At 62.6% G+C, this 14,342-nt stretch overlaps 1 protein-coding gene across 1 annotated transcript in view; it reads left to right on the forward strand.

Annotated features, from left to right (window-relative positions):
• Positions 1 to 995: 995 nt before the first annotated feature.
• The window catches only part of LOC132689683 (kinesin-like protein KIF19), a 41,037-nt gene continuing 27,690 nt past the window's right edge, over positions 996 to 14,342 (forward strand). Inside the window, exons 1-9 of the mRNA XM_060649639.3 lie at positions 996 to 1,111; positions 1,542 to 1,622; positions 5,093 to 5,203; positions 7,243 to 7,330; positions 8,182 to 8,315; positions 8,527 to 8,652; positions 9,608 to 9,802; positions 12,619 to 12,771; positions 13,376 to 13,498. Coding sequence (XP_060505622.3) covers positions 1,085 to 1,111; positions 1,542 to 1,622; positions 5,093 to 5,203; positions 7,243 to 7,330; positions 8,182 to 8,315; positions 8,527 to 8,652; positions 9,608 to 9,802; positions 12,619 to 12,771; positions 13,376 to 13,498 — 1,038 coding nt within the window. The 5' untranslated portion in view covers positions 996 to 1,084. The remainder of the gene's footprint in view (positions 1,112 to 1,541; positions 1,623 to 5,092; positions 5,204 to 7,242; positions 7,331 to 8,181; positions 8,316 to 8,526; positions 8,653 to 9,607; positions 9,803 to 12,618; positions 12,772 to 13,375; positions 13,499 to 14,342) is intronic.

Consider the following 14,342-nt stretch of genomic DNA (forward strand, 5'->3'; position numbering starts at 1 on the left):
GCAGGATGGGAGGGCGTGTACCCTCGTGTTGAAATCAGAGACGGGCTTTTCGGCGGATCCTGTGGTCACAGGCTGGAGCCTTCATGGAAGAGGGGGACGTGGGCGTTAGATGGGCGGCTCTCTCCGCTGTCCCCTTGCCTTGTTCATGGGGTGAGGTTGACCTAGAGCTCAGTACTGACCCAGACGCCGAGGAGGAGAACACAGCAGGCCCCACACGACCCTGCCCTCGCCTGCCGCACGGGCACATTTGGCAGTTGGTCATGGCCCCTGGGCTGGGCAGGCCAGGACAGCCCTGGTGACCTCGAGGGACTCATTCGACTTCAGGCCCAACCCCTGCTGCTGCTGTGGGATGCCCTCTGTGGGCCTCTGAGTGCTGTAGCTGTCTCAAAGTTGTGTTTCTCAGATTTGAACTTCGTGGATCTGGCCTCTTTGTGACTGTCCTCAGGTGGGGGAACAGCTCGTTCTCCCCGCTTCTGGTTCTCGACTTGGCAAGGGCGCCCTGCATTGGGTCACCATGCACCAACTAACCTGGAGGCTGCAGGGTAAGGTTGTGTGCAGCCACCCAAAGGTGAAAGTCAGTCTGGCCCTGGGTGTGGTGCAGAGTGGGACTGGCTGCTAAAAACCACATCCCAGTCAGAATCTGGAAATGGCATCTGGGGAAAAGCGTTCGTAGTTAAGATTGTGTTGAGCGTTAGCTAGTGGTGTTTGTCCCCTTTCGGTGGAGATGCTCCAAGGCCAAGCTTTGTGTGGCTCAGGCAGGCAACTAGGAACCCTGGGGTTGCCATGGCATCAGGTGAGGGCGTAGACCCCGCGTGCCCAGGATGCAGCTGGCCTGCATCCACCAGGGCCTGGGCCACGCAGCTCCTTGGGGCCTCCCGAGCCACGTGTGCGGTCCCACGTGTGCTGACAGTTAAGGACTGGCTGGGCTCCTGGGGCCTGCTGATGTCACCAAGGTGGGGCAGGCTGGAGGGGGGGGGGGCCTGCTGCACAGACAGGTCACCAGGAGAGCACGGAGCACGTCACGCCGTCCGGCCCCACGGCCACCGGCCCTTCCCCAGCCCGGGGCAGCCCGGCCTTGAGACAGATGGAGCCCAGGGACCAGCCACTCGTGGTGAGCATCCCCTCTCGTGTTCCTGACAGGCCTACGGCCGCATGTCCCCGAGGCTGCCTCCTGGCCCTCTGCCCCTTGGTACAGGTGCCCACTTGGCACAGGTCAGGTGTCGGGGCTGCGGGTCCCCGTCCAGGGCCCTGCCTCTGCTCCCCTGTCTCTCCCTCTTCACCCCCTGCCCTGTGATCTCCTCCCCGAGGAGCTCCAGGTCCTGCGAGGGCTGGCCAGACCCGTCTGCTGGGTGACTTGGAACTTGAGCCCACCCGACGGTGGATGAGCCGAGGCCCGGGACACACCCATCGGCTGGTTATAGGGAGACCCCCTCGTGAAGGAGGGGGGCAAGGCAAGAGTTTGGGCTGGGGGGTCCCTGGAGAATCGGGAGCAGCCTCGGTGGGGCCCCCGGAAGGCAGCCGCCATGGTGTCCTGCCCTCAGGTGGCGCTTCGGATCCGCCCGCTCAGTGACACAGAACTGGAGGAAGGGGCCACCGTCATCGCCCACAAAGTGGGAGACCAGGTGAGGCTGTGGGGGCACAGGGTCGCGACACCTAGTGAACATCAACACCGGACACTGCTGCACCGGACACTGCACCGGGGCGGACCCGTGAGAGACCCGAGGACTCTTCCGGTCCAGGGTGGGGGCGAACGATGAAGAGATGAAGGTGTAGCCTCAGGGGCGTTCGGTGTCACAGAGGATCAAACAGCAAAGGTGGTCACGGAAGGGCTAAGGCCTTGAGCAGCAGCTAGAGGAGGTGGGAGAGGTCGGTGGTCTCCGGGAGGGGGCGATCCAGGCAGAGGGGAGGGTGGCTCAGGCCCTGTGGCAGGGGTGGGTGTGGCTGCCCAGACCAGGGGGCCTGGCGGAGGCGTGATCCCCAAGGGCTGGGGGGGCCAGAGCCGGTCTGGCAGGACCAGGTCAGGGTCTAGGCCCTTTGCTGGAAAAGGGCCCCGGTGACCGTGGTACGGTGGAGCCAGGACCCCTACTCCTCAGAAACCGCTCACAAGATGAGCTCTCAGCGTGGTTTAGAAATGCCAGAATGGGGGCGCCTGGGTGGCGCAGTCGGTTAAGCGTCCGACTTCAGCCAGGTCACGATCTCGCGGTCTGTGAGTTCGAGCCCCGCGTCGGGCTCTGGGCTGATGGCTCGGAGCCTGGAGCCTGTTTCCGATTCTGTGTCTCCCTCTCTCTCTGACCCTCCCCCGTTCATGCTCTGTCTCTCTCTGTCCCAAAAATAAATTAAAAAACGTTGAAAAAAAAAATTTTTTTAAAAAAAGAAATGCCAGAATAAATGCCAAGTGGGGGGGGGGGGCGGGCAAGACAAATTCTGTCAGATGAATTGGATTTTTCCATCTGTTGTTAGAAAGGCAGCTGTAACGAGGGGTTGAATGGAGTGCCCGGGAGTGTGTTAGCACTTCAGAGGCGAAGGACCCAGGGCGGGGAGCCTGCCAGATGGGGGTGCCTGGTGCTGACGCGGCAGGGCGGAGGGGAGCCCCGGAGGACGCCACGGGAAGAAGAAATGGACAGAGCGTGTGGGCTGCACACTTTGGGTGCTCTGGGCAGAGGCTGCGGTGAATTAGTGCTGATCCGTAGATCGCTAAGTAGTAAATCGAGGTGAGGGTTGTTAAATTGGGGGAAGCAGAGATTTGCAGGAAAGGCTTTGGCCCAGGGTTGAAGAGTGTATGTGGTGTTGATAGGGAAACAGCATTGACTCAGCTGAATTCACACCACAACCGCACTGGGGGGTCGGGATGCAGGCTGGGCCTCAGTCACCCAGGGGCAGGTGACCAGCCAGGCACCTTTGGCGGGGGGGGGGGGGGGGGGGGGTGGATTGGAGACTGCCCCGTGCACGGTACTGATTAACGCGGACAGGGGAGGGAGGGAGTATTCTGGAATCTGTAACAGCTCTTAGGAGAGTGTCGCTGTCGCTAATGCCCAAACCTTGGTGGCAGCCCATCTGGGGACTGACGGACCTCCTCCCAGGGAGTGCCCCTGCTGTCCAGGGTGACTCCCGCCCTACCTGATAACGGAGGTCAGAATGCAGCCTCTTGTTTGCTGGCCACACAGCTGGGAGGTGACCGACCCACACCTGCACAGTGGCCCCTGCCCACCCTGGCCCAGGGCAGCTGCGGGGGGGGGGGGGGTTGCCCATCGATTCCTAGTTGAGGATGCCGTACTCCTCGTGGGGAGAACTTCTCCCACTTCCTGGGCTTTGGGGACTGGGCGACTTTAGGGAGACTTCTGGATCATGGGGAAGGGTTCGGTGTGGGGAGAGTGTGTCAGGAGAAGGGAAGTGGCTTTAATGAGTTCGAACTTCACTTTTCGCAGGGCCTAGGCCCTTCTGGACATTGTGAGCACATCGGTCTGTGCAGCAGAAGTGGGGCTGTGCGCGCGCAGGTGACAGGGTGCTTTGACAACCGCCCCCCCCGGGCCCCTGCCCTGCCTTCCCCCCACATCCTGTCTGGTCTATCCTTCCACTCCAGGGTCTGCTAGAGCCCACCTGGGGCCTCTCCCAAGGCTGCCTCGCTCTGCTCTGTACAAGACGTAACTTGCTTTTTAAAAAATCAAAGCGGAGTTCATAAAACATAAAATTTGCTATTTAATTAATTTTTTTTTTTTTTTTAGTTTATTTATTTATTTTGAGAGAGAGAGGTAGAACAGGGGAGGGGCAGAGAGGAAGAGAATCCCAAGCAGGCTCTGCAGTCAGTGCAGAGCCCAACACGGGGCTCGAACTCACAAACCGTGAGATCATGACCTGAGACAAAACTGGGTCGGACGCTCAACCGACTGAGCCACCTAGGCGCCCCCAAAATTCACCGTTTTAATGTGAGCAAGTCAGCGGCCTTTAGGGCACTGGCAGTGTCCAAACATTGCCATCTCCCCAGCAGGAGACCCCACGCCCACTCAGCTGCCCCCCTGCCCAGGTTGGTGGGGGAGCACTGCCCCTCGCTGGTGCGAGCCTGTTTAACCACCAGGCCTACCCGGCGCTGGGCTGTGGGCCCCTGCAGGGACCTGCCCAGTTCCTCCAACATTCTGGCCTGGCTCACGGCGAGCACCTGTGGTGGGAACTGTGTGGACCGGGGCCGCCCGAGTCCTTTTCTGGAGAGTCTCTCCCGGTTAGCTTACATCATGGAAAGTGTGCTGGCCTGAAGCCGGGGCAGGCCTCTGGGGCCGCTCCTGCCCCGCGGACTCCCCAGGAACCTCTGAGCAGCCCTCGGACTCCCAAGACCTGTTCCCAAAGCTGTGGACCCAGAGGGGGCTCGACCTGGTGGCCAGGAGGCCTGGCAGCCAGGCTCTCGGTCTGCCCAGCCTTGCCCCCAGGACTCTGTGGCTCTCTCCTGGCGCCCTCTCTCTCCCCCAGTCCCAGAGCTCCTCTCAGAGTAAACAGAGCTGATGGCCTCTAATGGCCCTGGAGAGGCTCCTTTGAACCTCCCCGTCCCCAGAGGCCCTCAGACTCCTTGCTTTCCCCCCACCTCCGGGAGACTGGGTTGGGGGGGGGGATGGTTAACCCCACAAGGAGAGGCAGGAGCAGGCTGCAGAGCTGGGGGTGGGGAGTGGACGCACTCGTGCACTCAGGGTGGCCTGGGGGCGCACGGCAGCCCCTGCGGTCCATCCCTCAGTTCATCAAAGGGCTTTCTTCAAAGGGTGTCCCTGCAGAGCCCAGGGGGTTCTTCACTGAGCCCTGGTACCCGCCGTTGTGTGGGGGACTCGGCGTTGATTGGGTGCTGGTGTTGGGGGTGCCGGGGGGCAGAGCCCAGCAGGCCTGAGGGCTTCCAGTTGTGACTTTGGGGGTGCAGTAGCCTGGAGAGGCTACCCCTTTGCCTAGGAAGTGGGGAGGACGCCGGGGGGTGGAGCCCCCAGAACCCCCTCCTGGCTGAGCAGCCCGTCTGCGCCCCGTATGGAGCCCCCTCGTGTCATTGAGGGTGGGCGGGCCTGGGTCCTTGAGGGTGCGTGGAGCCTGCCTGGACCCTGAGCAGCCCCCTCGCTGCTCCTAGATGGCGGTGCTCATGGACCCCGACGAGGACCCCGAGGACACACTGCGGGCACACCGGTCACGGGAGAAGACTTTCATTTTCGACACCGTTTTCGACCAGCATGCCTCACAGGTACCCCCCAGCCCATAGCCACCCGCGTCCTCTCCTCGGGCCAGGCTGGCCGCGGGGGCCCTCTCCAGACCCTGGAGACCCCCTGGAGGACTTGGCGGGCAGGTGGTCCCATCCGTGACTTCTCACGGGAGTCTCCCTGACGAGTAGGAGGCTGGCACAGGGGCCACCCCAGGGGCAGGTAGCAGGAGGCCCCCTCCCACGGGTGCCCGGGGTTCACACATCTTCTCATTCGCCCATCCAAGCAAGGAAAGGGTGTCCCCTCCGCCGCCCGTGTGGCTAGGGCACCCTCCCTGCCCCGGGGCCCCAATCCCAGGGGGAAGGTGGGCTGAGTAAGCAGGGAGAACTGGTCCTCCGTGAGGGCATGCTGCAGAGAGCTAGAACCTGACAGGGGCAAGGGGTTCAGGCCGGGGCTTGGGCGCCCCTCCCACACACACACAGAGGAGGAGCTGAGCCTCCACGAGATCCCAGTGAGGCCAGGGCAGGGGGTTCGGGCCCAGCATCAGGCCAGACTCACCAGCACCCGTAGCCAAGGACGGAAGGCTGTCCAGCACGTCACCCGACCCTCGTCCGTGAGAGGGGTCTTGTCACCCCATGCTAGAGAGGGGAGCCCGGCAGAGCAGGATTTGAACCCAGGCGTCCGGAGGTGGGAATGTCACCCCCAGGGTGATGATGTCTGGGGCTGTTTGGCCCCAAGACAAAGCCAGCGAGGGACGTGGGCTCCGTGCTGCCAGCCCTGCACCCAGCTGCTCGTCCCCTCCCAGCTGAAGCGGAGCCCTGGGGCCCCTCCTTGCACTGCGCACCTCACCTCCAACTGCCCGGGAACCACGGGCTCCTCCGTGTCTCCCGGCTCTTGATTGAGGCACGCCAGCATCCCCGAAGCCGGGGCGGACACGACCACTCACTCCCGTCCTTCCTGGCTCTGGGTGGACGGGCATCAGCTGGGCTCGGCACGGATCAGGCCGCTGCAGCTCCAGGGAGGGATCCAGACTCGGGACGTCAGCGGGAGGAGCAGTGGGGAGGCTGGGGACAGCATCTCAGGCAGGACGGGCGTGCGCCACAGGGCCCGTCGAGGCCCACCATCGCCCGTTGGCACTGGGAATGTCCCCTCCCTCGGGACTCGGCCGCTGTCTGAGCAGGCATGCTTCCTTCACTCCCGAGATGGTAGCTGGGTCGACGACAGGAGGGTCCTGCTGAGTGGCTGCTGCCTGTCGAGCGCTGTCCTCGAGGGCTCGACGTGCGTTGTCTCGCCAGCTTCTCAACGATCCTCTAAAACATGGAAACCTGATCCCCATTTTACAGATGGGGAAACGAGGCTGCCTGAGATCACACAGGGCCAGGTCACAGTCCCTGACGGTGTAAGTCCAGAGCTGAGGAAAGCAGTACTGGATGGTGCCTCTAGCCTCTGAGCTGTGTGACCAGCCAGGGCTATGGGGACAATTCAGTGACATGAACAGCAGCGTCCAGAGTGGGTGCCCTGCAGGGCAGAGGAGGTGGGACTGTCATTTCTGCCTAATGCAGCCAAACCTACACCCCTGGAGGTATCCTTTCTTGAATACCCCTGTGGACAGGGAGCTCACTAGCACACCTATTGCTAGGCACTGTTGCCTTACGTGAAATGCTACCGTCCTGAAACTTTGGCCCCTCGGTCCTGGTTTTGCCCCAGAGAGGGGAGTCCCGACGCTCTTCACAGACACACAAATCCTGCTGTCACCTTCCAGTCGCTGCATTCTGTGTGGTTTCTCTCGGATCTTGAGAAGTCCTGGAGAGGACTCATGGGTGTCTAGGACCGAGCGGATGTCAGGCTCCTGGCAGGAGCTGTCAGTCCCGCGTAATCCTCCCTGGAAGCTGGGAGCCTGGCCCCACCTCACCCTGGGGGTGGCACAGCAGGACAGGGGCCGCTACCGTCCTCCCGGGGGTCCCTGGCCATGGGCAGAGGGAACGGGACGTTGCAGACATCACACGTGTGTCCTCTCCAGCAGCCACGTGCCCTGACTCACTGGGCCGTGCGTTCCACCGTCCATCCGTCTGTCCGTTCACAGGAAGATGTGTACCATGCCACCACCCAGCACCTAGTGGAAGGCGTCGTTTCTGGATACAATGCAACGGTGTTTGCCTATGGCCCCTCAGGTAGGGCCCTGGGCAGCGCCCCGAGGAGGGCATGGGGTGGGGGGAGTGGACTCTCCCTGATGGTACAAGACACCTGCCACGCACTGGTCTCACCAACTCTTCTGTCCTGGGAGCAGCCCCGAGAGGCAGGTCAGGCCATCCCCTTTCTGCACACAACACAGCTGGGCCTCAGCTAGAATGACCTCCCCAAGGTCACACAGCTGGGAGGAGTGAGTCTGGGGTTCAGCCAAAGCCCGCACCTTGCTGCCTGTCAGAACCCACAGACGTCTTCTCCGCACCCACTGGGTGGGCTCGACAGAGGTCCGCAGAGCTGAGCTACCTGCTGAATCCTGAAGCCAGAATCACAGAGGGCCGGGGCAGGTGGGGAGACTGAGGCCTGAGACACGCCTTGCCCAGAGTTGCGGCCTGTTCACTTCGCTTCTTCATTCAGCAGGCCTTAGGGAGCACGCACCCCGTGCCAGGCTCTGGCGTTTGGGGAACAGGTTGGGGGCAGGCGAGCGGCGCCCCCGTAGAGAGGCACTCTGCAGCAAGTTGCACGCGGGTCCCGTCACTGTAGAAACAGCACCGGCTCGGGCCTGGGGGAAGAGGACGCCTCTGGGGCCCACCCCCCACACCGTCTGTGTCCTTGCTCCGATCCCGCTATCCCTGCGTCCGCGCTTTCTCCCGCACGTGAGCCATCAGACTCCGGGTCTTTCCCCTGGTTCCCGAGGTGGAAGATGAATGTGTCAGCGTGGTCAGGACAGTCTGTCCAGGGTGGGTGGACATGTGAACGGTCTCCTGGGAGCGAGCACCCGGGTGGGTTGGAGCCCACTCAGGACTCCCCGCCTGGGCGGGCGCCCCGCCGTCTGCAGGCGCAGGGAAGACGTACACCATGCTGGGCATGGACGCGGAGCCCGGCGTCTACCTGCGGACCCTCAGTGACCTGTTCCGGGCCATCGAGACGCGCGGCAGCACGGACTGGGGTGTGTCGATGTCTTACCTGGAGGTGAGCTGCCCACCACCTCGGTGCCCCGTGCACAGCAAGCCTCTGTCTCCCCCCCCCCCCCCCCCCCAGATACCCCTCACAGGGACTGTCAGCCCTCGGGGCATCTGAGATCTCCCCGCAGCCACGAGGCCCGTGATACCTGATACTAAATCTCCCGCTTTCTTTGCACCAAAGCTTCTCAGTTTTGTGAAGCTTTTGTCTCCCCTCCCAGATTTACAACGAAGTGATTCGGGACCTCCTGAACCCGTCCTCAGGGTTTCTGGACCTGAGGGAAGATTCTCGGGGCAGCATCCAGATCGCAGGCCTCACGGAAGTCTCTACCTCTAACGCGCAGGAGGTGAGGGTCCCAGGGGCCCCCGGAGAGAGGCGTGCCTCAGCCTGGGCGGCCGCGCTCGCCACAGCTCAGGGGGCGGAGCTGGACGCACAGCTCCGTGTCATTTCTCGGCTGAGGGGACGGTGTCCTTGCGCCCACACCCCTCCCCCGGCCCGCACCCAGGGCAGATGTCACCGATGGACCGCCCATTCTTCCTGCTGCACCCAGACGCAGGCTGGGAGCCCTTTCCTACACGGCAGCCCAGCCTGTCAGGGTCAACTGCATGCTTGAAACCCACTTGCCATCCTGAGTGGGCGTGTTGTCCACATGTCTGCAGCCCTCTGTCTTATCTGTCCGCCCCCCACTCCCCCTGCTGGCCCACACTCCGCGCCGCCCTCAGGGTGGGCCTCCTGCTTGCCGGAGAGCCTCATGCCTCCCTGTTGCCCCCAGGTCCTTCACGGACGCCTCGAGGCCCAGCCGTGTGCCCTTAGCAGTGCCCCTCGTGGGTTCAGGTCGGGGAGAGGAGACGTCCTGCCCGTTCTCCCATGGTGACACTGTGTCAGTGTCCTCCCCCACCCCATGCTCTGTGGTCTCAGCACCGCCCGGCACGTAACAGGTGCCCCGCGAGGCTCGCTGGCCTGATCCCCACAGCGGCTTGCACACAGTGGGTTTCAGCCCAACCTGCCAGCTCCAGGGAGCCCACACGACTGCGGGGTTCTGCGGTGAGAGGTTCTGGGTCACAGGCAGGCGATCCGTTGGTGAGGCCTGCCACGGGTAGAGGAGGGGAGAGCGGTACAAGTGTCTGCACCCTGCCGTTCCTGCCGCAATCCAGAAATTGTTTCCTCTGGACGAGGTTCTGTCGGCAAAGAGCTGCCCAATAGGGCTCGGGGGACAGGCCTCCTTCCTGCCTCGTGGTTCTGCAGGGAGCGCGTGGCCTCTCGGAGGCCCCCGACACCCCCAACTCTCCCTTTGTCCTCAGATCATGCACCTTCTCACCAAAGGCAACCGGCAGCGCACGCAGGAGCCCACGGCCGCCAACAAGACGTCGTCTCGCTCCCACGCGGTGCTGCAGGTCACCGTGCGCCAGCGGAGCCGCGGCTCGGACTTGGCGGAGGGAGTGCGCGTCGGGAAGCTCTTCATGGTGGACCTGGCGGGCTCCGAGCGGGCGTCGCAGGTTCTGTCCCCCCTCCCGCCCCGTCACACCGTCCCCAGTCACTCTGGTCTGCGAGCGGGGCCCCTCCTTGTCCAACAGCATCTTCAGCACCTAGAACAGCTCCTGACCCCGCAGAGGGCCCCTAGCTCACTGGCTATACGGCTACAGAGTGAGCCGCTTCTCAGCACGTGCTGAGCAGCCACGCTCACGGAGCCAGAACTTACAATTGCACAGTTCCCGAGTGGCAGGCTCTCCTGACCCACCCGCCCTCAGGGAGCTCTGAGCCTCTGGGGGAAGGCAGATGTGTGACCAGAGGATTACGGCGTGGGTAGGCCTGTGCTTTGAGATTCACTCTGCACAGAGGCTGCAGAGGAGGGCTGGGTGGTGGTGTGGGGTCATCAGGAGTTTGGGGGAGGGTGCAAGGAAGGGCATGTCAGATGGAGGGAACGTGGCTGTTGGGAGGACGGTGCCCCGTTCACTCCTGCCCAACACGGCCACAGGCCCTGACACTCCTTCCGAGGGCCCCGCCTGCCTGCCCCTGGGCTCTTGGCTTGCCTGTCCTTTGCGGCACCTGTCGCTGAGAATGGGGCTGTGCTTACCTCGTGCTGCCCGGTGGGCTGGGCCTTCCTTGAGGGCAGGACCCAGCCCCGGGCTGGGCACAGAGAAGGTGTTTGACAGAGGCCGAGTCAGAACAGCGGTGTTACTGACACATGACAGTTTACACGTCCCCAAAGACCAGGCCCTTAGCGTGCACAGTCCACATAATCCCCCCAGCGCAGGATAGGGTGGGGAGCACGTGTGGAGCCGGGACCCCGGCGTGGTGTGGATCTAGGCTTTGGGCCTGGGGGCATTGGGCCCGCATCTGTGCCTTTCACTGCTGTGATATTCGTGCTTCTGGTTGGCATCACGTGCTCTGTGTCTTTGGGGTTTTCCATCACGGAGTCGTTTCACTCATCCGTTCACTGACCTGCCCTGCACCTGCCCTTCTGAACTGAGCAGGGCCTCGCCAGCTGCCAGGGTCAGGCTGGCGTAAAATGTAGTGTGTTCGTAGAAACTGTGAGGCACAGCAGGGCCAGGACACCAGGAGACGACCACCGTTGGAAAGATAGTCTTTGCTGGCAGTTCCCAGAGGAGGGGGCACGGGATGCCCCAGGGCCAGTCAGGAGGCAGAGGAGGCGGTGCTTGGGCGAGAGCCTTACTGTGGTTTCCGTGGGAAGGAGCAGGTGAGGCAGGGCAAGTAGGCTGAGGCCCGGCCAGTCTGGGTAATTCCAGTGGGCTCCAGGGCATGGGGGCTGTCCCGGCTGTCTGATCCCTGGGGGTTAGGACTGGGGGACAGTGGCCCAGAGTGTGAGGGCCCCACGGAGGAGGGGGTCGGGGTGTGGGCTCTGGGTTGGCTGGTCTGTATCCGAGAAGTGTGCTCCTGGGTGAGGGGTTTAGGACACTCAGGAACTGGCTGGCCCTGGGGGGGCGGGGGCAGTCCCTCTAGGGTCAGCAAGGGCTCCAGGTGTGAAAGCATCAGAGTACAGACAACAAAGGACACGGCTGACACACAGACAGATGTGGGTGCAGACAGGTTCATGCAGGTGGAGCCCCATGTGATGAAGGTCTGGGACTCTGGCCTGTTCCAGCTGGGCTTGGCTGTGTCCTCAGGGGACAAGATGGAGGGGTTTCCACAGAGGGGGTCCAGGGTCTGGGTCCTTGATCTCACTCTCCTCTGACTTGCTGTGTGCCTTTGGGCAAGCTGCTTCCCCCTCTGGGCCTGGTTTTGTTTCAGTTGTATATTCAAGTGACCTGCATGGGCTGCTTTGAGAATCTGCTCAGTTCTCACGAGCTGTCATTTCTTCACCGAAAACCACGCGTAAAGTAGTGTATTCCAGGGCACAAGGTCTCTGAGAAAGCCCCCTCACTCTATGACAGAGACACGTGACCTGGGCAGCTGTCCTGGCTCCGGCCACTCCAGCAGCTCTGGTCCTACCCTGCACCAGCTCCCGCTTAATGAGATTAGTAGCCAGTGTTTACTGCTTGCCTCTGTGGGCACAGGTCCGAGCTGGCCTGTTGTACACGTTCCGCACTGAATCCTCACTTTAATCCCTGTGAAGTTGGAAGATTGCCCCTTCTGGCAAATAAGGAAGCTGGGACAGACTGGGAGAAGTGTCAGAGATTCTCAGACCGTGCTGTCAGTTGGCTTCCCGTGCCTTTAAGGAGGAGATGTTCTTTCCCCCTGGTTTCACATGTACTAGAAACACAGTGCAGAAAATGTGGAAAATAGAGATAAGGGGAAGAAAGGGAGAGTCCCCGTGGTGCCGGCTCTGGGAGGTGCTCATGCTGCACTTTCACACGGGCAGCCCCTGCCGTGGGCCAGGTGCTGCCGGGGTCCTGGGCCACTGTGGAGCCTGGGGGGGGTCCAGTGGAGAGCGGCTAGGAAGATGTTAAGCGCGTAAAGGAGCACGGCGGCTGCCAGGGAAGTTACATGATGAGGGAAATCGGGTGCGAGGCCGGCCACCACGGCCCCCCGCTTCAGAGAGTGAGGTCGGGGGTGCCCCTGCAGGAGGGGAAGGACAGGGAGGTTCCGGCATGGGGGGGCGCCCACGTAAACCCGCACGCTCGTCTGTTTCTCGTCAGAGTGGGGTTGTCGTGCACAGAGCTCCCAGTCACCCATTTCTCATCTCGTTTGCTCACTGGAGGGCATGTTGGCTTGGCCACACCCCTCCCTGGACGCTTAGGGCTCCACGCAGAGTCCCGGCACCCACCTCCGGGCCCCAGGCTGTCAGGGGAGCAGGGGTGCCCGGGTGGGACGGGGTCAGTGCACCGTGCGGACCTCGTCCTCTCCCACCCAGACCCAAAACCGCGGCAAGAGGAGGAAGGAAGGCGCCCACATCAACCGCTCCCTGCTGGCGCTGGGCAACTGCATCAATGCGCTCAGCGAGAAAGGCGGCAGCCGGGCGCAGTACGTGAACTTCCGGGACAGCAAGCTCACGCGCCTGCTGAAGGTACGGCTGCGGCAGCCACCCGCGTCATCCCGGGCTTCTCTGCCGGGAGGGACGCCCAGACCTGGCTCCGAGGACCCCTCCAGGAACCCCCGAAGGCAGGAGAACGCTGTAGACCCCGTTGCTAGTCACTGCCTGACTCCCACGCCATCCCTCTGAGTATGGGCCAGCCAGCGGCTTGCATACTCCCAGAGACAGAGAGCTCACTACCTTACTGAGGCCGCCTGTCCCATCCTGGGCAGTCTGACATTGAGACACTGCCCTCTGTGCTGAACTGGGTGCTGTCCTCTCTATTCCTCTGTGTCCTCTATTCCATAGCAAGAGGGTGAGTAAACAAATCGGCAAGGCAATAAATGCACATCCCTGCAGGTTTGGCCTCTCTGCTCTGGTCTCATCAGAGCAGAGGTCCGATGGGGTGGCCTTGGGGCAGGTCTCATTGTGTCCCTTCCGCATGTCCCCTCCCCGAGCACCAAGCCCTTGGTCCTGCCATCACCTGCTTCCCTCAGGGTTTGGAGCAGGAACCTCAGAGGGAGGGTCCAGGCGGGCCTGGGACGGGCACTGGAGGGCCTCTTCCCATCACCCCCAACTCAGACCCTCTGCTGAGCAGGACGCCCTGGGAGGGAACAGCCGGACCGTGATGATCGCGCACATCAGCCCGGCCAGCACGCACTTCGAGGAGTCTCGGACCACCCTGCTGTATGCCTACAGGGCAAAGAACATCAAGACGAGGGTGAGCCCCCCATCTGTTCTTTATCTGCTCCCCCACTGGCCAAATTCTCACTCCGGGCTCCCTCTGGAGCCTCCCTTCCACCCCAGGGCTCCTGGCGGCCCTGGGCTTGTGGCCGCCTGACTCCAGCCTCTGCCGCCACCTTTACGGGGCTTCCCCAGGAGGATCTCATCTCAAGAGCCTTTACTTAACCTGCAAAGACCCTTTTCCCAAATGAGGCCCCATTCGCAGGGTTCTGTGGGTTCAGGACATGAGTTGACTTAGCTGTTCGCCAGGCACCCTCTGAGCTCTTGATGTCTGGATTTATTTACCTCTTCACGCCCTCTCCCCGGGAGGGAGGCCCGTTATCCCGTTGTGCAGACTGGGCAGCCCGAGCGGAGCACCGAGAGAGGCTCCCACGTTCTGGCTCCAGGGGCCACACTTTGGGCCCCTCCCCGCTCTGGCTGCAGCTGCACTCGGTGTAGAGGATCCGTCTGTGCGGCTGCTCAGCACTTAGGGTGTTCAGTGGCACTGTGTGTGTCTAGTGGCCAGCGAGTGAAGGGGACGCTTGCGGGGATGAGCCCCGTCCCAAAGCGTGGCCACGAGCTAGGTGCCGGGATAGCGCCTACTCTCAGCCAAGCTTCGAGCACAGCAGCGGGCAAGGCCACTGGGAACCGTGTCTCCCACACACAGATCTGTCACTTCCAGCTGTGGCCAGTGCTCTCGATGACAGCCGTGGGGTGTGAGAAGGGAGAGTGACAGAGGAGACAGAGTTTAGGGGGTCAGTCCAGGACGCCGGGCCCCGAGTGAGGAAGAGCCCGTGGGTGTGCACACATACGTGCGTGTGCCTCGTGGCCTGCTGGTTCAC

Source organism: Panthera onca, chromosome E3, assembly GCF_046562875.1.
Source record: "Panthera onca isolate mPanOnc1 chromosome E3, mPanOnc1 haplotype 2, whole genome shotgun sequence".
In the NCBI taxonomy this organism is placed as follows: domain Eukaryota; kingdom Metazoa; phylum Chordata; class Mammalia; order Carnivora; family Felidae; genus Panthera; species Panthera onca.